At 42.6% G+C, this 22,560-nt stretch overlaps 1 protein-coding gene and 1 long non-coding RNA gene across 3 annotated transcripts in view; one reads left to right on the forward strand and one right to left on the reverse strand.

Moving 5' to 3' along the window:
• LOC140608583 (uncharacterized) overlaps positions 1 to 22,560 on the forward strand; it is a 1,020,376-nt gene that overhangs the window by 984,945 nt on the left and 12,871 nt on the right. The window lies entirely within an intron of this gene.
• LSM8 (LSM8 homolog, U6 small nuclear RNA associated) lies at positions 5,426 to 12,677 on the reverse strand. Its single transcript, XM_072783315.1, has 4 exons — positions 12,533 to 12,677; positions 12,072 to 12,112; positions 8,354 to 8,481; positions 5,426 to 5,681 (listed from the first exon to the last, which is right to left on the reverse strand). The coding sequence occupies exons 1-4, from the start codon at positions 12,561 to 12,563 to the stop codon at positions 5,591 to 5,593; spliced, it is 291 nt and encodes a 96-aa protein (XP_072639416.1). The 5' UTR covers positions 12,564 to 12,677; the 3' UTR covers positions 5,426 to 5,590.

Genomic DNA, 22,560 nt, shown 5'->3' on the forward strand with positions numbered 1-22,560 from the left:
AACAACAGATAACGTGGAGTCTTTCATTCAGTATTAGAATATATGTTAGCTATTATTAACATTGACACATTACTTTACTCCAGTGTTCTAAGTGTTTATCTTAATCTTCCTAACAACTCACTGAGGGTTGTCTCCCATTTTTGTTGGAGCATCGCAGACATGGAAAGATTCATTTGCTAAAACTACAAGCTGAGTCTGATTCCCTTCATCGCCATGCTACACTGGCCTTGCCAGACTCTAATTTAAAAATTCCTAAAAATCATACCTCCTACTTTAGTATCTCTGGTCCTTTTCTACATAACTACGGTAACCCAAATCAGGTTGAAAGATCTAAACACTTTTTTTTTAAGATTTTGTTTATTTATGAAAGACACAGAGAGTGGCAGAGACACAGGCAGAGGGAGAAGCAGAATCCATGCAGGGAGCCCGACTCAGGACTCGATCCCGTGACCCCGGGATCATGCCCTGAGCCACAGGCAGATACTCAACCACTGAGCCACGCATTATTTGATATTTATAAAGCCAGTATATAGGGAAAACAAAAACCAGAGGTTTACAGTATAACTGAAAATCACCCTAATGAGAAGAGAGAAGCTTTAGTTGAAAGAACACTAGGGTAGAAATAATAGGGTGGGATTTGGATTCTAGTGTTAGCAGTACTTGACCTGTGCCACTTTTGACAAGTAACACATCTATAAGATAAAAGGATGTTTGAAAAAAGAAACGTGTACAAAAAGGATGGAAGTAAAGGGTTATAACAAAAAATCAATAAAGATGTTTAAAATTTTTTAATGCTATACCTAGGATCTGAACGGTGTCTCGCAGAATAGTTCTCAACTCTCTATTCACCAGATAACGCCAGTGGGCAGCGGATGGTATTCTATAATCTAATGAGAGAAAACTGCTGGTGAATTCCTCTTTTGCCTTTATCCTTAGTGTTACACAACCTACACAGACTCTGCAATCTTAAAACAGGAAAAAGGTTGGGAAAATGATTAATGCAAATTATATCCACTTAAAAAGCAGTTCTAGTCCTTTAAATGAATCCAAGCCCTAGAAGTTACATCCCTGAGTACTTAAGGAAATTGACAAAATAACTCATGAGCTTGGACAGTAAGCCTTTGAGTCAAGATGATTTGGTTGAGGTGCTAAGGACAGATACATGCCTCACAAGGACAACCTGTTAGTGTCGTTCCCTGGAATATCCACAGTTGCAAGCGTGGTACATAGTAGACCTTAATGGCTTTACAAACGTCTCTGACAAAATTCCAAAATATACTTTTTTCTTTTGTGGAAACAGAAAAGGAAGCAGTGATCACTAGGAGGCAGCATTGATTCATGAAGAATATGCCCACGTCACGTAATTTCCCTGCTAAACGAGGAATAAAGATCACAGCAAAACATCTGACCAAATTTCACACAAATAATCCCTGCAGACAAGATGGAGAAAAAGGACTATGGATCTTGTAACTAAGCAAATCTGTAGCTGGTTGAATGGGAATACTATCCTATTTAATGGATCACCATCAACCTTGCCTTGTCAACTTTGGTTTTTTCAGTCTTACATGTAAACAAATTTTTTTTACTAAATTTGCCAATGACTTAAAAGCTAAGAATAACAGCTCAAGCTAAAAGAAAAAAAAAAGCTCCAAATTAGTAAAATAAAATATAAAAGTGAGTGAAAGTAAATTTATAAGGTGAGATCTAGAACATGTAAATTCAGAATGGAGAGATCATAGTTCACAAGTGAAATACCTGTTTTCATTTTTAAAACCCTTAAATCAAGAGTATAGGATTGCTGGAAGACAAATGTAATCATACTGCATGTTTGTTAAATAATGTATACTTCTTACACATTATCTTCCACTTAACCTTAATCCTCATAATTGACATGATCCATCCAGGTCTTTTACAGAGATGTACGGTAGCCAGAGGCACTCTGAAAAATGAAAGTGGCAAGACCCACATCTGCAACTTTTCCACTTTGGCCTTAGAATACCTAGAATAAACTATTTACTGTGAAATCCCATAAATCATCTCAAAATTTTTAAGTGTTGTCTAATTTAATTTGTCACAACATCTAAAATACATGTTGTTATTCATGTCTTGAAGGTAAGGATTCTGAAGCAGAGCTAGGGGTCATCCAGCCATATGATCGGTCTTTTAATAATTGTACCACTTTCCTTACTTAGCTATTTGCTGCGTATTCCTTTGTGCCCCATTCCAGGTCTACTGAACCACATCAGCGAGAGAGGGCCCAAGAATGTCTAAAGCAGCTCAGGTAATTATGAAAATGACCCACAACCCAGCTTTGTGAACTGCCTTGGATCATGTAAATATTTCTTTCACTCAGGCTTCTAATAGATATTTGACAGCAGGAATTCGACACTATATTTTCTGATACGCAGTTTTATAAAAATACAAAGACTTGGTCTGATTAGAGCCCTGTTACTCGTGTGACCTCATTAAGGCACTAACCCTGCTGAGCCTCAATTTCCCACGTAAGATGGTCACTGTTGAAAGCATCGAGCATCATGCCTGGCACACGGTATCACTCAATCAATAAATGCTACCTGCTAACTTTTGAAGGTTAAGCCCCCGAACACACTATATTGCGGTTAAGGATTGCTTTAGAATTCCGGCTACTACCCAAGTAGGTTCACAGGAAGGTACTGTATCCTTTCTCATCCACATGGGGACTCCTTTGTTGCATGTCTGAGAAACACAGGGACACAGTCTATATTTACATTAAATGCTAAAGTTTTTATCCTATCTCGTATTAGGTTAAAAATTCTGAATGATTTTATAAAGGTGTTAAGCTGGATACTTAAGTGAAGCAGATTATGGAGATCCCTGGGTGGCTCAGTGGTTTAGCATCTGCCTTCAGCCCAGGGCATGATCATGGAGTCCTGGGATTGAGTCCCACGTCAGGCTTCTGCATGGAGCCTGCTTCTCCCTCTGCCTGTGTCTCTGCTTCTCCCTCTGTCTCTCATGAATAAATAAAATCTTTAAAAACATTTTTTTTAAAAACCGGAGTAAGCAGTAATAAAATTTTTTTTAAAAATAAGCAAATATTAATAAGTTTATCTTTAGGTATCTTATTCTTCTGGCATCAAGATTTGTAATATTTAAGCCAAAACCATCAGCACGTAAGGCCACTTGACTTAGCAAAGTGCTTTAGCCTAAAAGCAATGCTTTCACCTCTTTAGAAATGTTTTCTATTTAAGAGAAACAATCGAAGTCCTTTTTGCAGTTAATTGCCCTTTACAAAAAAGTTTAGTGAAAATATCTTGCCCAGAAAAATTTGATTCATTATTAAGCTAGGCTTAGACAGTGCCTGAATCACAGAACATGGAGGTAATTACAGGTTAAAATTGATTTGAAGCTCTTTATAAATAAAAAGTGATTACAGTTAAGTCTCATTAAAGAACCTAAAAAACCTGACACTGTGTGTTAGTCAAGTTACCACTTATAGTTGTTCCTTTTTAATGCTCATGAAAAAAGAAATCCAAGAACTACGTATACCATTCTGTGTGTTTTCATTCATTTTCCCCTTAGCAACCATTAATAATAAAAACATCCAATTCATATTCGGGGAATGATTTTCCTGACATCAGTCAGGTAAACGCATCATAAGATTTCAGAGGCTACATATTAGAAACTCATTACCACGTGTGGTTGGGGGAGTAGTTTGTCTACTGGTTCATGTGTTCTATCAAGTATGTTGGCAAAATATCTGAGCTGGACTTCATTTGTATTTGAAACATTTCACTTAGCAAATGAATGACCAGTATTCCTTATTTGATTTTCGGAAATAGTTCACCCATTTAAAATACCATTATTTACTTAAATACACTTGGTTTATAGTCCCTGACTAAATTGCCTGTTTGCTTTATTCACCTTGCATTATTTTCATTTTATTACTGATTATAAAACCTTATACTACAGAACCCAAATATTTATGGTCTCCAACACTAAGTAAACTTCGTCTAATCCAGGGGCAGGCCTGAACATCAGAACACTAACCAGGTTATGCTAGGTGATGGTGCCTGGTGACCAGTGAAGAAAATTCTCTCAACAGTTCTCTCCTTACAAGTCTTGTTTCTATGAAGGAATTTTCCTCTGGAAAATGTTTTATTTGTGAACCAAAAAAACTATCATATCTAATAGAGTTTTAAATATTTAAAAATATGAATGAAATCTACCTCTAAACTCTGAAAGGGTCTACTCCAGAAGCCTTTTCCAAATTCCATACAAATTAGCCCTCATCTTTTCTTACTGAGCTTGTATTACTTTTAGGCCAAAGGTCAGCCAACCATGGCCTACAGGCCAAATCCAGCCCGCCACCTGTTATTATAAATGAAGTTTATTGGAACACCGCCACAACTATTCATTTATGTATTATCTATGCTTGTTTTCATAGCAGAACAACAGAGTTGAGTAGCTGTGACAGAGACCATATGGCCCTCAAAGCTTAAAATATATACTATCTGCATTTTTTACAAAAAAGCCTGCCAACCCCTATTGCCAAACACTTTCATAAAGAAAAAAAGAAAAAACTATTTAAATTTTGCTTGAATTACAAGATTGCAAAATATCCTTCTATTTTCTACTCACCACAAAGTTACACACTTTGGCCCCCACTGAGTTGATGAGAATTTCTGAGGACTAGTCTGGATATCTCAACATTATTTTTACCATGGTTTCTATGGATTCTTTAAAAAGTCCAAACAACTGTACAAGGGGTTTTAGAAAACAGCCTACTTGTAGATGAGGGACATTATCCACTTAATTGATTCACTCAAGTGATGAACCCATTCTTCTTGATTATTGCTCTGGGAAACCATGTTTATTTCTTTTGAGAACAGGTTTATGAAACTAAGGGGTCATGTGAAGTTGCTGACAATAACAGCAGGCACTGCCTTAATAAAAACAAGATTTACTTACTCATATTTATAAACAACAACAAAAAACTCCTTTAATACTAGAAATTCCCCATTTTTTGAGATTAAAAGCTAAGGTGGCTTTTAAGACTATATGGAATCCATTTTTTCAGATAATATTCAACTTTGTTAGCATTTTTCCTTTTCTCAACCAAACATATTTGTACTTACATTCCTAAGGTGCTGGATAGCAACCAACCACCAGGGCAGTGTGATTAATGGGGATGGTTCAATTTACAAGACTTACCTTCCTTAAGACTTTCTTAAAAATCAGAAAACACGTGTATCCTGCACTATTGACGGTATTTGAATGCTTGACTTACATAGCACACAAATTTCTCTTCTTAACTAGTTTTCCATAAATATTAAAATATGAAATATTTTTTCTAGAAGTTTTCAAAGTAAAAGAGTAGAGATTTTCATACTATTTAAGAGAAAAATAAAACCAAGCTACCAAACCTAGGGTTTAGGGGAAAAAAATGTTTTTCAAGGAAATGTAGAAATATTTTAATTTACATATCATATTACAATGAATCAATATGAAGTCAAAAGTCCAAAATTACATTCATAAAAATTCCATACATCATCCTCAGAATAATCAGTTTCTATACAAAGATTTACAGATGTCCAATGTATGTAATTCTTCCTCAGTGTGCTACAGAGTTTAGAGGTTCTGCTCGAATATTCCCCAAATCAAGCGCAGAATCTGTCTCTTCATCAATTTCTCCAATGACTGCACTGTAGTTATTTAAGGAGAAAAAAAATCAGTTAAAAAAATGCATTTCTAAATAAAACTGAAAGGACACAGTAAAAACTACTTAAGGCGAAAGCAAGTATCACTTTTATGAAGCAGTGAATGTGATTTAAGTCACAAATTACTTCAAGACGTAATTCGAAGGCAACATTCTAAGAGCTGATGTAAAGGACAGATTGCATACAGTGTGATTCTATCAGGAGTCTCTAAAGGAAAAACACACATATCAGATAGATAACCCCACAGCTTCCAATCCTGTAATTTCATCTCAATCCAGGAACTGTGTTACTGTGTTGGGGTTGATCACAAAAGCAAAAAAAAAAAACCACACAAAAGCAGTACTAGATACGAACATGGACTGTCCACTAGTTGAGTAACTTTATTTATATTTATATAGTATTTATATATAGCATCCATTATATATATTATATATTATATTATTATATATTTATATATAATAATTATATATATAATATAGTACAGTATTTATATATAACATCCATTAGTTTCCCTTTTAGGATTTCTCAGTTCATTCCATTTAAACCCAACACCAAAAAGTACAAGAAAATAATAACAATGAGTACTCAGGTGCCCTAACAGATGGTTTTTCAATGTGACTGGCTAGGTTTAAAGCCAGCAAATCTTTCCTTGATTCAACACTACCTAACATTAACCTCATTAAGACTATGTTAGGTACCAAGCCATGGCTCTCCAGCTGGATAGTCATTGTTATATCCAGATCATTATGAAACATTATTCCATAAGAAAGTGGTTGTTTAAATTAGTTTGGCTCTATAGATGAAAACTTGTAATAGAGAATTTGCCCAATTTTGCTTTAAACTATATAAAGCCTTCAGCTCTCTAATAGAAATACCAAGCGCTGGGAAAATATATGATCTTTTCTTAATATAAAGCACCCATCAAAGATCTCAATTCCACCTTAAAAAATTTAGTAACATTTAAAATCCTTATGGAAGACAGTAAGGTGCTGGTACACGTTTTAAAACTAGCTCTCCAAAGGAAAACGGGGAGGCAGCTCTGCAGTGTTTACTCCTATCTGTAGTGCAAATACTCCCACATGGTCAGTTTCAAGCTACACCAACAAGCATGAATTAATTGGCTTGCAAAATTCCTGAAAATATAACAATTAGCTTCCTTGAGCCAGTCAAGCTGGCTCCAGCACACCATTGAATTCATAACAAAGTTTACAATTTTTTAAATTGAAGCTCAAAAACAAAAAGGTTTCTTCTTTCTTCCTTTTCCTTTTCCTTTTCTTTTCCTTTTCTTTTCTTTCTTTCTTTCTTATCAAAGCAGGAGAAGGCTTCTTAAAATCAATTAGTGTGTGGGGTGTGTGGGGGTGCCTGCGTGACTCAGTTAAGCACCTGCCTTCTGCCAGGTCATGATCCCAGAGGCCTGGGATGGAGTCCTACATCGGGCTCCCTGCTCAGCGGGGAGTCTGCTTCTCCCTCTCTGTGTGCTCTCAAGCTCTCTTAAATAAATAAATATTTTTAAAAAATCAATTATTAGGCAGAGCCCCAATATAATCATTATTATTCTGGTCAGGGGACCTGGTCCCCATTAAATGCTTTGCCTTTCGTGTGTGTGTGTGTGTGTGTGTGTGTGTGTGTGTGTTTTCAGCTCACTTTTTAACACCTAAAATTCACCTTTTATAAACCCCCGATTTTTTGATTAATCATCAAATAATTTATCCATCTAAAGGTGATTTTAAGATAAATAATTTAAATGAATAAAATATTCTCTCATTTTCTATATCCTATTTGTCTTCCAAAATAATATGAGATGGGCAGCCCTGGTGGCTCAGCGGTTTAGCGCCGCCTTCGGCCCAGGGTGTGATCCTGGAGACCCGGGATCGAGTCCCACATCGGGCTCCCTGCATGGAGCCTGCTTCTCCCTCTGCCTGTGTCTCTGCCTCTCTCTGTCTCTGTGTCTCTCGTGAATAAATAAATAAAATCTTAAATAATAATAATAATAATAATACGAGATGTGTAATATATCTTTTGCTTCCTTCCAGCTATGTTTGAATTCTATGCTCCCTAGAAAATTGATTCAACAAGCTTCTAATCCAACTACACTAGCCACATGGGACTATTAAAAGTAATTAAATTAAATAAAATTTAATTTCTTAGTCATACCAGTTTAGTACTCAATAGCCACATGTGGCTAGTACCTTACCAGAGTGGACAACGCAGATAGACATTTCCATCATCACCACGAGTTCTAACGGACAGTAGTACTCTCTGCTGTTGCAGACTTCTCTTAAATTGCTACCACTTAAGTGTATCTTCTCAAACTGCCATAATTGGTATGTCACGTTCACTGAGGCTACACCATAAACATGGGGCATCTTAAGTGTTCCAATTACACTAAGAACTTAATAATGGATATTTATAAATTCAATGCACTGAACATGAATTATTTAGAATTGTTCACACAAGAGATTTTGAAGGCATCCTCAAACCCTAGCCTTGGACCCTAGAAGTGTCTTTGCATTCCTCTAAAATCAGGGGGTATTTTGGAAGAACATTTTAAGAAGCCTCTAAGTAGATAAAGACCTCTTTTCCATATAGTAAACAGTATATACCTCTAATATATTTAACCTGCCTTAAAAAAAAAAAAAAAGATATATTTTACTTACACATTGTCACCTCTTACGATGTATAACCCTAGCACCACTTGTTCTACTCCCTGTGAAGAGCTGAACACTCGTTCATGGCTTTCATCCAAAATCAAATTAATGGTCTGGTCAAACCCTTTCAGTGTTCCCTGTAAAGAAAACATTCAGGAGAAAAAGACAAACCTTCTGGTTTACCTCAATGTGTAAATTCAAGGACATAAAAATTTTGTAGTGCCCAGCTGTACCAACAGAGTATTTGTATTTTTAATTAATTTATTATTTTAGAAGTACTTCTTTTAAATATAAATCCACCGTAAAATAGAATACCTCTTTATAACCAACAGTATCCAGGGACACAAAACTTACCTCTTGGTTTTTTAAGACGGGGAAAAAAAGCCCACCACACATCTGACTAGTGGACAGAACTGTTCAGTTACAGAGGACACCTATATCCCAGTGTAAGGAAGTAGCATAAAAGTCCACATAGTCCAGGAGCTAACTTCAGACAAAGACTAAAACAGATGAGATTTAAGGAAAACCATGTAAATATGTGAAGGTGGGAGGCCTACATACCAGCCATAGCAACGTAACAGTATCCCTTCACGCTGCACACTAGCACTAGACCGCGTGCTATTAAATGCACCGCACACATTATCTCAAATTTTTATCCTTTGAGGCACATACTAGTTACTCTCACTTCAGAGGAGAAAAATTAAGGCCCACAGAGGTTACATAATCTCTCAAGATTTCAGGAGTATAAAGTAGCAAAGCCAGAAATGGCTAGCTTCAGGGCCAGACCACTGAACCACATTACACTCCTATGAACAAACAAACGAATTTCATCGTTCTTCAGAAATTCACATCAGTCCCATTAAGTATATGCAAACTTTCAGACTTCAACTGGTAGTAACAGCTCACACCTAATGAGGACTTACTAGCGGCCAGTGTTCTATGAGCCTCGCAACATGACCGTTTCTCCCTTGGTCCTACTACCCAGAATCGAGTCCAACCCAACATCATCCCTTGCTGGCATTTTTGCAGTAGCCTTCTAGCCAATATTCCTGGTTCTACTCAGGACTCCCCGCAGCCTACTCTCAACACAGAAACCATGTATTTACTTACTTAATTTTCCCCAAATCCAGTAAGGTAGATACAAATAGGATTGTAATTATTAGAACCAGAACTTGAAGGAAATATTCAGAGGAAATTTTATGGGAGATCTTTGTTCTGAATAAAGGAAGGTATGGGTCTAGCACAACACAGTAGCTCAGATTCTCTTCAAGTTTCTAAAGAAATATCAACCGTGTTAGTTTTGGTTGGTTAATTCTCTCAAGCTCACTTATTAAACGTTTCATGTTTTGAAAATCAAAATATGTAAAGTCAATATGATAAGTCGGTGTAGTTGTTAACACATCTGGTCGCAGCCTCTTGATGTCATTTTACTCGTAAGCCATGTGTCAATAACATACAGGACTACTGAACTTTGGTACTCAAAATGCTCTTTTAAAATATTTTTCTTTCTATAAAATTAAAGTAATTCTCAAAGTTATGATCTATTCTGTTAAAAATAGGAAAATTCAAATTTGAGATTTTCACCAAGTAAAAAACTATTTCTATTTGCAAATGTTTATTAGTATAATAGATGCCTTGAAGAGTTGAGATAAAAACGTTTCAAACTGTCCTTATTTGACAAAACACACTAAGGTGCCTTAAGGGAAAAGACTGTTCTCTTGATTAAGAAGGGAGCAAGGCAACTAGCCTCAGCCTTGGAGTCAAGCTGGATTTAAATCCCAGTTTGGTCCTGCCAGTTATTATCCAGGTGGCTCTAGGAAAGGGACTCACTTTTTCTAAACCTGGTTCCTAACCTCGAATTCAAGGATAATTCTTCAGAGTTGTATCATAGATATTAATACCTGTAAAGTGCCTGGTACATGACTTATATTTATTTTTTTTAAAGATTTTATTTATTCATGAGAAACACAGAGAGAGAGGGAGAGAGAGAGAGACACAGGCAGAGAGAGAAGCAGGCTCCACGCAGGGAGCCCGACCGGGGACTCGATCCGGGGTCTCCAGGATCAGGCCCTGGGCGAAGGGGGCGCTAAACCACGGAGACACCCGGGCTGCCCCATGACTTATTTAAATAAATGGTTAAGGCTAACACTTTAATAATAGTCATGGACCCACTAATAAAAATCACAAGGATTAAAAAAAAAACTGCAGAAAAGGAAAGTAAGAGATTAAAACATATGAATTAGATGCAGTTAGAAAACAGAGAAAATATAACAGCTTTAACTTTTTTGAGGGCAGCCCGGGGGGCTCAGCAGTTTAGCGCCGCCTTCAGCCCAGGGCATGACCCCGGGGTGCCGGGATCAAGTCCCACGTCGGGCTCCCTGCATGGAGCCTGCTTCTCCCTCTGTGTCTCTGCCTCTCTCTCTCTCTCTCTCTCTGTGCCTCTCATGAGTAAATAAATAAAATCTTTAAAAAAAGCGGACCATAATTTGTCCTGCAGAAAACAGGTCATACAACCTGCAGGTACTGAAAGTACGTTAACACCATACAAGTCTTAACCGTCCCTTACTGCATACACGTCGTATCGAAATCATAAAGAAGTTTCTAAGAGGCAGACTCAAAATCTAAAAAAAAAAAAAAAAATCTCTATGATTCCTGTAGTGAATGTCAGCCTGGTTGGGGAAGGAAACAAGACAACGGGAGGGGAAGAGGAGCATGAAACACGGGCAGATGCCGGAACACCAGGCCGGCAGCGGTGAGGTGAGGGTAGGATCTCCAATTCATCCCGGCTCCCGGAGGCTGCGCAGGTGCCTCGGCTCCTGGAGGCCGCACAGATGCCTCGGCTTCTGGAGGCCGTGCAGATGCCTCGGCTCCTGAAGGCCGTGCAGGTGCCTCGGCTCCTGGAAGCCGTGCAGATGCCTCAACTCCTGGAGGCCGTGCAGGTGCAGCAGGCTCCTGGAGGCCGTACAGGTGCAGCGGGCTCCTGGAGGCCGTACAGGTGCAGCGGGCTCCTGGAGGCCGTGCAGGTGCATTGGGCTCCTGGAGGCCGTGCAGATGCCTCGGCTCCTGAAGGCCGTGCAGGTGCCTCGGGTCCTGGAGGCCGTGCAGGTGCAGCAGGCTCCTGGAGGCCGCGCAGGTGCATTGGGCTCCTGGAGACCGCACAGATGCCTCGGCTCCTGGAGGCCGTGCAGATGCCTCGGCTCCTGAAGGCCGTGCAGGTGCCTCGGCTCCTGGAGGCCGTGCAGGTGCAGCAGGCTCCTGGAGGCCGTACAGGTGCGGCGGGCTCCTGGAGGCCTTGCAGATGCCTCGGCTCCTGAAGGCCGTGCAGGTGCCTCGGGTCCTGGAGGCCGCGCAGGTGCATTGGGCTCCTGGAGACCGCACAGATGCCTCGACTCCTGGAGGCCATGCAGATGCCTCGGCTCCTGGAGGCCGTGCAGGTGCATTAGGCTCCTGGAGGCCGCGCAGGTGCATTGATTGGCTCCTGGGGGCCGCGCAGCTGCACTGATTGGCTCCTGGAAGCCGCGCAGGTGCAGCAGGTGCAGCAGGCGCCTCGCAGCCCACGTTTCTGGGTGGAAAGCGCGGGTCGGCGGGCGGGCTCCTGTCTACGGGCTGGATGGGAACAGGGCCGCGGCGGAGACCCCGCGGTGCCGGGCCGCGGCGGCCAGGAGCCTGCCCTGCGGACGTACGACCCGAGAGCTTGCGGGGACAGACAGAGCGCCTCGGGACTTACCACGATCATCCTTCCATCGGAAGTGATCACTGCCACGGTTCCTGGGAAACCGAGTCAAGGAAAGCGCGCTCGGAGGACGGAGACCAACACCGGGCAGCCGCCGGCCGGGGGCTGCGGGGGGCTGCGGGGCCCAGACCCGGGAGCGGCGGGAGGAGGGGGCCGGCCCCGCCCTCGCCCCGGGGACCGCCGCCTGGGGCCGCCCCGCCGCCTCCGGAAGCAAAACCCAAACCGCGGGCAGCGCCGCACGGGAACCCCCCGGGCGCATCGGGCGTGCTCGCGCCGCAGCCCCCCCCGGCCGAGCGCAGGCCTCCCGCGGCCCCGGGGCCCGCGCGCATCACGGCTGTTGGCGGGGAGGGGGGGGGGTCAGGTTACTATGAAAAGGCGCCGCGCGGCAGGTCCCAGGCCCGAGCGCCCCGCCCGCCGCCCCCGCCCCCGCCCGCGGCAGCCGGGCCCCAGGATACGGTTGATGTAGTTCTCCAGGGCGGACGTCATGATGCTCGGGCCGCCGCGCCGCGCCGCACAGCCACCCGGGCGACGCCGCAGCGGGAAAGGCCCGCCAGGCCCCGGCCGCGCCTCCCGCCCACCAGCTATCGCGAGACTGACCGCGCCGGGGCCTGCGCGCGCCGGAACCGGAAGGAGCGCGGCCGACCACGCGGGAGGGGGGGGGGGCTTAGTGCGCGTGCGCAGCGGGCCTCCGCCGCGTTTCCGGCCGGCGACCAAAGCGAGCGGCGGGCGGAAGGAAGGAAGGAGGCGGCTTCCCGAAGGCGGGGTAGGGAGGAGTCGGTGGGAGAGCGAGGGTCCTAGGGCAGCAACGAGGGAGAAGTCCCTGGCGGAGGACGCGAAGCCGGCTGTTTTCACGCCAAGGAGGGGGAGAGATGCGTGTTGCTGTGAAGCGCGGGTGCGGGGAGGCGGAACGACCCTTGGGGGTCGCCCCCACGGGCCGGGAGGTGATGCTGCGGAAGTGAAGCGGTGGCGAGGGCGCAGCCGCGGGGCCGCCTCCAGCGCACGGGGCCCAGCACGCATGCGCGGCTGCTCCCGGGAGAGGCTCGGGGCCCCAGCACGCATGCGCGGCTGCTCCCGGGAGAGGCCGCGGGGCCGCCTCCAGCGCCCGGGGCCCCAGCACGCATGCGCGGCTGCTCCCGGGAGAGGCCGCGGGGCCGCCTCCAGAGCCCGGGGCCCCAGCACGCATGCGCGGCTGCTCGGGGGAGCCGCTGGGCCGGGTCACGTGGGTGTCCTTGCAGGGGTAGCCTTGGCCCACCTGGGTTCGCCCGCGTGCCCCGGGGAGACCTCGCCCGTCCCACTTGGCCCGCCCTCGGGTGACTTAGAAGAGGGTCCCCGTGCAGAATAGCGGCGGGAGCCTTGGGGTTTACAGGATCCTTTTTATGGTTATTAGTTCGGCTTCTGGTCTCTTAGGTGAGGAACGGTAGGTTTGAAGTAGCCTGCAGGGTCGGCCGTTTCTTTTCTTTTCTTTTCTTTTTTTTTTTTTTTTAAGATTTTAGTTATTTATTCATGATAGAGACCCAGAGAGAGAGAGAGAGAGGCAGAGACACAGGCAGAGGGAGAAGCAGGCTCCATGCAGGGAGCCTGATGCAGGACTCGATCCCAGGACCTCGGTTACGACCTGGGCCAGAGGCAGGCAGACATCTGCTGAGTCCCCCGGGCATCCCAGTAAGGAGTCTTAAAGAAATAATGTGCAATGTTTTTATTTTTTTTTAAGACTTTATTCATTCATTCATGAGAGAGAGAGCGAGGAAGAGACACAGGCAGAGGGAGAAGCAGGCTCCATCCCAGGAGCCGGAGGTGGGACTCGATCCCGGGACTGCGGGTCACACCCTGGGCTGCAGGCGGCACTAAACCCGAGCCACTCGGGGATCCCCTGTGCAATGTTTTTAAGATGAATAATAGTCCGTGTAGTTTTTCATCCCTTAGACTGCTTTATGTTTCAAAGCGTCTATTGACGTTATATATGTAAACTTAAGGAACTAATTTTATCAGGAATACATCCCAAGTGTATGACCTTGTGTAGTTTCCATTAAACTAACCTGCCAGATAAATAGCAGATGTGTAGTGTTTATGGAGCATCACAAAATCTCTGGTTTGAAATTTTTTTTACGCAAGTCTTAAAGCTGCTATGTTTCCTGCAGTCCCAGAGGATCACAGGTGCTGAGAGAAAGCCTCTAGATAAAAGTCCAGTTAGACAAAAAAATGAGTCCCATACACATAACCTTGGGGGTGCGTGGACATGGAGAGTTCAACACCTCACATAGGAAAATTAAGTTGTAACAGAGGGAGAGGACGTAAGCATCTGACAACTAAAAAACTAGGGGGCACAGTGAGGCCTTTAGTTTCAGTCCAAACGTCTCAAAGTGCTACTCATTTACACGGACCTCTATTACTGTGAAAGAGTCACCCAGCGGATGCTAGAATAGATACTGCTTTGATCCCATTAGTTCTGAATCTAAACCCTAAGGAGAAAAGTTTTGCTTTCATATTGAGTTCATTAAAGACTAGCCTCATATGGTATCTGTCTCCCAGCCCGATTGCAAGCCTCCCCCTCATTAGTCATCCAGTTGCCAGTATCTAGAAAGACAGTCAAGATTTATCAAGAACAGGACAGAAAAGCTAGAAAGGAGAATCCCTAGACCTTTAACATTCTGGGAATTCCTCTCAGTAGAAATCAGTGTACATAATATGGCCTCTGGATGTACTGCTTAGGAGGATCTTAATGTCCTGAGAAGCAGGACCTACTTCATCCCTTTGTATCCTGTGTTCTTTGGTTAAGCTGAAGAATCAGACTCCTACTAGGGTCTGGGGAGACTGAATTTGTGCTTTCCTATGAATGGCCCATGGAAAATACTACTTTTAGCCCTAATATAATACGGACTTTCATTTTTTTTTTTTTTATTGATTTCCATTCCTACGAGTTCCAAAAGTGTCAACCAGTTGTGTCAACCAGTTAGCAATATGTACTGAATAGCTTTTTCTAGGGTTTTCCAAGTCAGAAAAGGACATAAATCATGGTCTCTCCTTCCAAGGAAATTCCTGAATAAGTACAGAACTTTAATTATAAATGTGAAACAGTTATTAATGGAAAAACAATAGGCCAAATTATAGGGAAAGATAGTTGATGTGGGAATATTAGCTCATTTAACAGTATAAATTCCAAAATGTTTTTCATTATTTTGATTTTTGTCTTTTAAGGTATTAAGGTAGTCATTTTAAACTCCCATTTGTTAAGGGATGGAAAGAAGAAATACAACTGACTTGGTAATTGAAAAGCAGGATAGAGGGCAGCCCTGGTGGCTCAGTGGTTTAGCGCCACCTTCAGCCCAGGGTATGATCCTGGAGACCTGGGATCCAGTCCCACGTCGGGCTCCCTGCATGGAGCCTGCTTCTCCCTCTGCTTGTGTCTCTGCCTCTCTCTCTGTCTCTCTCATGAATAAATAAATAAAATCTTAAAAAGAAAAGAAAAGAAAAGAAAAGAAAGAAAGAAAAGAAGAAAAGAAAAGAAAAGAAAAGAAAAGAAAAGAAAAGAAAAGAAAAGAAAAGAAGAAAGAAAGAAGGATAGAGTCATGAATAAGAACACTAACTCCGGAACTAGCAAGCCTGTCTAGATTTGGATTCTGAGGGATTACTTAACCCTCTTGCCTCAGTTTCCCCAACTGTAAAATGAAAATATTGATACCTCATCAAATTGTTGAGGGACCAATAGTAATTTTGCTTAAAGTTTGGCATATAATAAGCACTTAGTAAATGTTAGTTAGGATTACCAAAGGACATTACAGCCCAGGTAATAACCTTTCTCCCAGTCCCAGAGCTTATTCCCCTACAATACTCTGTTCACGGCTTTTTTCCTAATTGGTCAAATTGGATGTTTACACATTTTAAGTGCTAAAGGAAGGGCAAGAGGCATATGTGTTAGAATCTTGGATGGTTTTAGGAGTGGCATAAGCATAAGGACTTGAGGAACCCCTGGGGGGCTCCATGGTTGAGCGTCTGCCTTCAGCTCAAGTAATAATCCTGGGGTCCTGGGATTGAGTCCCGCATCGGGCTCCCCACAGGGAGCCTGCTTCTCCCTCTGCCTGTGTCTCTGCCTTTTTCTGTGTGTCTCGTGAATGAATAAATAAAATCTTTAAAAAAAAAAATTTGAGGCTTGAGAAAGTACAAATGCACTTCAGGAAAATTAATCTGACATTAAATATTTAGTGGTAGTAGGAACTGGGGATAAGAGGGCTAGCAAGAATGCAGGTGTGAGTTTCTGGTTCACAGCAGTAGGAATGGAAAGCACAAGAAATATGATTCAGAGATCGTGGTTAAGAAAGGCAGTGGGGCAGACAGCACATCATGGGCTGCATAGTGATAGTGGTTGGCCAATTAGGATGGCAAGAGGAGGGAGACCCAGGAGAAGGAAGACCAGACTGCTTGTTGATAAAAGTAGATGGGAGGACGCCTGGGTGGCTCAGCAGTTGAGCATCTGCCTTCAGCCCAGGGCATGATCCTGGAGTCCCGGGATTGAGTCCCACATCGGGCTCCCTGCGTGGAGCCTGCCTCTCCCTCTACGTATGTCTCTGCCTCTCTCGGTCTCTCATAAATAAATAAAATCTTAGAAAAAAAAAAAATAGATGGGGCCAATGTGTAGAACTGTGCATGTAACACATGTAGCTCACCAGCTCGTGGGGAGGCCATAGAACATACTGGTTACACTTAAAATGGTATTGACTTGGGACACCTGGGTGGCTTAGCAGTTGAGCTTCTGCATTTGGTCCGGTCGTGACCCCAAGTCCTGGGATGGAGCCCTGCATCGGGTTTCCCACATGGAGCCTGCTTCTCCCTCTGCCTGTGCCTCTGCCTCTCTCTGTATCTTCTGTGAATAAGTAAATAAATCTTAAAAAAAAAAAAAATGACATTCATTTTACCTTAAAGGTCTGAAAAGCCAGTCTATCTCAGGAGGTCCACTGGTTCACTTTATAAAGGTAATGCATATTATTATAAATTATCAATAAAATACTTTTATAAGTATTTTATAAAATACTTGGATTGCAGTACACATAAAATATATATACTTCCATTCATCTTTTACATTATTTTTATTTTGGAAACCCTCACAGTGATACAAACATTTTAGCTACAGGTGCTGTGTACATTCCTGTAAATACTACATTTAAAAAAATAGCTCAGTTAAAATAACAGCTGAAGGGAAAAAATAGATCTGGAAGGGACCACTCAAAGCCTGAACTGACCTAGAGTAGTTCTCTGACTTTTCTCTCTTTGAAATCTCTTGGAGGTCTTAGAAAACTGATGCTCTGGTCCCCACCCCCAGATGTTCTGAATTAAATGGTATCAGGAGAGAGGCTGGACATCTCAGAAGCTCCCCAGGGGACTAATGGGAAGCTCAGTGTGGGAACCACTGAACTGCATCCTTAACAGGGACAATCCCAAAAAAACAGAAAAGTTATCGTTACTTAGTCACCTTTAATAAGAGTCGAAGGTAGCCTGAAAAATGAGTTCACGGGAAAGTTGATACTGCCGAGTGACGGAAGCAAGAGCAGGACATTTCATCAGCCGTTGCAGGAGGAGAGAAGCAGTTGCAGACCTTGCACCGAATGTAGAGATGCCGGAGATGGCTCTCTGCTTGATTGTCTGCTACGGCTCTTGCACAAAGATTTAAGAGACCTGCACACTACTCCCTATCAAAGTGGAGCACGGGGCTGAGCTGGGCCAAAGGAAGAATGGGGTGCCTGCCACGGGACGGAAGATGTCATCTGGGGACTGTCTTCCCCCAGGCCTAGTGCAGTCATGTGCTCAGCTGCTTGCTTTACATTCAACTGTTGTTTCTTGGTAGCACAAGACCGGAAGTACTAGAAAAATTAAACCAGCTCGCCTTCCATGTTATTCTAACATCACTCTCCTATTAATTATCACCTGAACTGATTTGTATCCTACAGAACAGTGCTGTAGGGCAACAGGCTGTCACTATTCCACAGAGAATCTAGGCCTTCTATACGGTTAATCTGCCCCTGTCTACTTCTCTCCTCCTGTGGTCATCCTCAGCACCAGGTTGGTTTTTTGGTTTTGGTTTTGGTTTTGGTTTTTGGCAGGCAGGTCTTCAGCCTCTGTGTCTGCCCTAAGAGGATGCTTGATTTCGTACGGAATGGGGTGGCTTTATTCAAATAACAAGTAAAGAGGACGTCTAATCCAGATGGAGCACTCAGGCCTGAGCCTTTCGATCTCTTTTAAATAAAAATTATCATGAATGTGTTTCACTATTACAAAGCAAATTAAGAAACATCATTTTAAGCTGAGTGCACTTACTTGTATTTTGTTATTTTTGCTGGCATTTAAAGCTTAGTGTCTAGTGGCTTGGATTATTACACAGGTAAAATTATATTGTCCTTTTCATGGTGATTTTGGCACAACAAAGTGGGAAAATAATCCTGAAGACAAATTACTTTTAAAGAAAAAAGTATATATATATACACACACAAACACACAATGGGATATTACTCAGCTATCAGAAAAGATGAATAGCTACCGTTTATATCGACGTGAATGGAACTGGAAGGTATTATGCTGGGTGAAATGAGTCAGAGATAGACAATTACATGGTTTTACTCATATGTGGAATATAAGAAATACTGAAAGGGACCATAAGGGAAAGTGGGGGAAAATAAAGAGACAAATCATGAGAGACTCCTAACTCTGGGAAACAAAGGATTGCAAAAGGGGAGGGAGGTGGGGGGATGGGATGACTGGGTGACGGGCACTTGATAGGTTGAGCACTGGATGTTGTACTGTGTGTTGGCAAATTGAATTTAAATTTAAAAAATAAAGATACTTTTCCTATTAAAAAATTTACTTTGACTAGATCTCTGGACTTTAGCCTAAACTCATTGCTGAATAGTGTAGTCCACACTGAAGAAATAGATTGATTTAGACTTGTGACATTATATTGCAAGAGGGATCAATTTAGAAGTGCCTACCTGACTGTCTGTAGAGCATGTGACGCTTGATCTCAGAGTTGTGAGTTTGAGTCCCACGTTGGATATAAAGATTACTTAAAAATTAAATCTTAAAAAAGAAGAGAGAAAATGTATTGGTATCCTTGGGGGAAAATACTGAAGTTAGGCTATGAAGGATGAATAATGTAAGAATGTACAGAAAGATAAATGGAGTGGTAGAGTGAAATATATGAGTTACATTGACAAAAGCTAACCATGAATAACCTTCAGCCACTAATGGAAAGCAAGTGCTGCAATTACATTAAAATATGTTTTGGGTAGGAAAAAATAAAATCAGAGCTTTCTTATTATTTCTGAATAGTTCTTAAAGGTTTGTTGTTTTTTTTTTTGTTTTTTTTTTTTTTTGGTTTGTTGTTCTTTTGTTTTTATACCTAAAATATAATTACTCTCCCACCTCTAGACTCCCTCCTTTTTTTTCAGACCATGGAGCTAGATTTTTGAGATGGAAAGAAGTTTCAGAGTTTCCAAGTCCACATTTCTCATCTTGTGGGTACGGAAACTGAATCCCACAGAAGCTCGGTGACTCTCTTACCAGGTCAGGTCACATAGCAGAGCCTTATGGATTCTAAATCAGTAATGTTGACAATAGTAATAAATTGTTTTACTTACAAGACAAGATTTGAGTCTATGTATAGATGAGCACATGTCCATAAATATGTCTGTCTTTTTATGTAGACCTTTAATTTTTTAAAAAAGATTTTGTTTATTCATGAAAGACACAGAGAGAAGCAGAGACATAGGCAGAGGGAGAAGTAGGCTCCCTGCAGGAAGCCCAATGCGGGACTTGATCCAAGGACCCCGGGATCATGCCCTGAGTCTAAGGCAGAAGCTCAACCACTGAGCCACCCGGGCATCCCTTTACGTGGACTTCTGTTAAAGATCAGAAGGAACTGATATCCAAGAATACACTCAGGCAGACTGACATTTTTGAGGTATCAGTACCACTGGGAAGACTAGAAGAAGCAAAGATGGTATTGTGTTAGAAAAAATCATCCCCATCCCACCTCAAAGATGTCCACATCCTAATTTCTGGAACCTATGAGAATGTTACTTTGTATGACAAATGTCTCTTCAGATGTGACTAAGGTTAAGGATCTTGAGATGGGGTGAATCGCCTGGATTATCCAGGTTGGTCCACTCTATTCACTTGAGTCCTTAAAAGTGAAAGAACGAGGTGAAGGGGTGGGTCTGAGAGATGTATGTGAGAAGGACTGGTTCCACTGTTCATGGTTATGAAGTTGGAGAAAGGGGCCCATGATCCAAGGAATGAGGTCGTCTTTAGCTGGGAACAGCCCTTAGTTAAGCCAGCAGGAAAGCAGGGACCTGGTCCCACAGAGGCTAGGGACTGCGATCTGCCAGGAGGCCTGGTGGGAAGGACAGGGATTGTCCCTCAGAGCCTCCAGAAAGGAGCACCTTCTGCCAACACCTTGATTTTAGTCCAGTCCGCTCCATGCCAGACTTCTGGCCTATAGAACGGTGAATAGCTTTGTTGTTTAAGCCTTTAGGTTTGTGGTAATTATTATATCAGCAGTAGAAACTAATGGAGATAGTCAATGTCTTAATTTATTATCTTCCTGGATGTTGACTAAAGAAAGTCATTTGGAAAATCAACTGTACTGTACCTGAGAAATTGGAGTGTATTTGATTTTGGAGCACGTATACGCAACTTAAGTACTATTGCTCATGGCCCTCTGCCTCTGGTACAGAGCCCCCCTAAGTTCTGAGCTTGCCCCCAGAATTTCCTCCACAGTGGAATTAAGTAAAACATGGGTTTCTTCAGCCCAAATTACTGTTTACTTCATGTGTGTGTTTCTGACTCGTCATCCTGTCCTCACGATAAGGTGGAGGGCAAGGAGTGGTACGTGCTCAGCCTTTACTGAAACGTTCAGTGTTCTTGATCAAGCACCCAGTCTTCTCAGGCTCCATGTCTCCTGTGAACATGTTCCATGGTTCCAGTGTCTTTGGGTTTTGTCTCGATCACAGAGCCAGTTTTTGAACCTGGGACGTCAGTCTCCGCTGTACTACACTGCAGTTTTCTTGTTGTCCAAGGAAAATGCCCAAGACAGTGAAGGAATAAAACTATGGTATAAACAAAAGGTCATTTAAGGTTAATGGCCCAGATGTGGGCACTTGTAACTCTTCAGATTTCTGGTTAGGACACTTTAAAAAAAACTTACTCAATAACAAGTTCCTCTGCTGCATTAATTCTGGTTTTTCTTCTATATTAGGCATCATCTGTATTATTAATATTCAACTTTTCTCACAGTGGTTGGCAAACTGTAGCTCTCAGACCAAATGTTTTTGTAGATAAAGTTTTATAGGAACACAGCCACACCTACTAATTTATATATTGTCTGTGGCTGCTCTTGGGGGACAGTGGCAGAGTTGTTGTGACAGAGGCCATATGGCCCACAAAGCCCTAAAATATTTACTGTCTGGCTGTTTGCAGAAAGTTTGCAGACCTTTGTTTTCCAGTGTGAACAACTGAGATTCTAAAGTTGTTGTTTTTTTTTTTTAAGATTTTATTCTTTATTCATGAGAGACACAGAGGGGGGGGGGGGGAGAAGCAGGCAGAGAGAGAGAGAGGCAGACACAGAGGGAGAAGCAGGCTCCATGCAGGGAGCCCGATGCAGGTCTTGATCCCAGGACTCAATCCCGGGACTTCCAGGATCACTCCCTGGGCTGAAGGCAGGCACTAAACTGCTGAGCCACCCAGGGATCCCCTAAAGTTTTTATATCAATATGAACAAATTGTCCTTTATAAAGTTTGCACAACTTCCACCAGGAAAATGGGATAATTCATCATCCTGATAAGCCTTAGGTATTACCATAATGCCCATTTTGACCAGCTTTGGGATATGAGTCTTCCATTTTTCTGAATTTAATAATTTGTACCATGAATAACAAAACACAAAAGATTAGACTTCAGGAGTATGTGTGTTGTCTGCCTGCCTGCCTTCTTTTCTTCCTTCTTTCCAGTTGTTGGCATTTTAGTCCAGAATGGCAGAAACGTTTTCCAAGTCATTACCCCCTATGAGCATGACTCACGTAATGGGATTTTTCATGCATAAAAATAATAGAAAATAAATAATTGTCTGCCTTTTAACATACACATCAGAAACTAAAACCCACAGACGTGTCATGATGCAGTAGAATAAAGGAAATCAGCGGAGAGTTTTTTTGGAAACAAAAAGTGGTAATTTGAATTAAACACACTTTGTCAGGGATGTTAATCATTGCTTTCGGCTATTCAACGTCAGAAGGTCTGAGGTAGAGCTCAGTATATCAGGTACTCTTGTTTCCTGGTCTTTCAGGAGGAGAGCACCAGGCTCTGCTTCTAACTGTCAGACTTTGAACTGGGACCTACAGCAAATGCAGTCTTGTCACAGCAAGAGCGAGTCCACAAAGGAGCCACACTACTGATGCTCCTGGTGGCCTCAGCTTGAGGCTCGGTCGGCACCGGGGTCCAC

Source organism: Canis lupus, chromosome 18 (assembly GCF_048164855.1).
Source record: "Canis lupus baileyi chromosome 18, mCanLup2.hap1, whole genome shotgun sequence".
Lineage (NCBI taxonomy): Eukaryota > Metazoa > Chordata > Mammalia > Carnivora > Canidae > Canis > Canis lupus.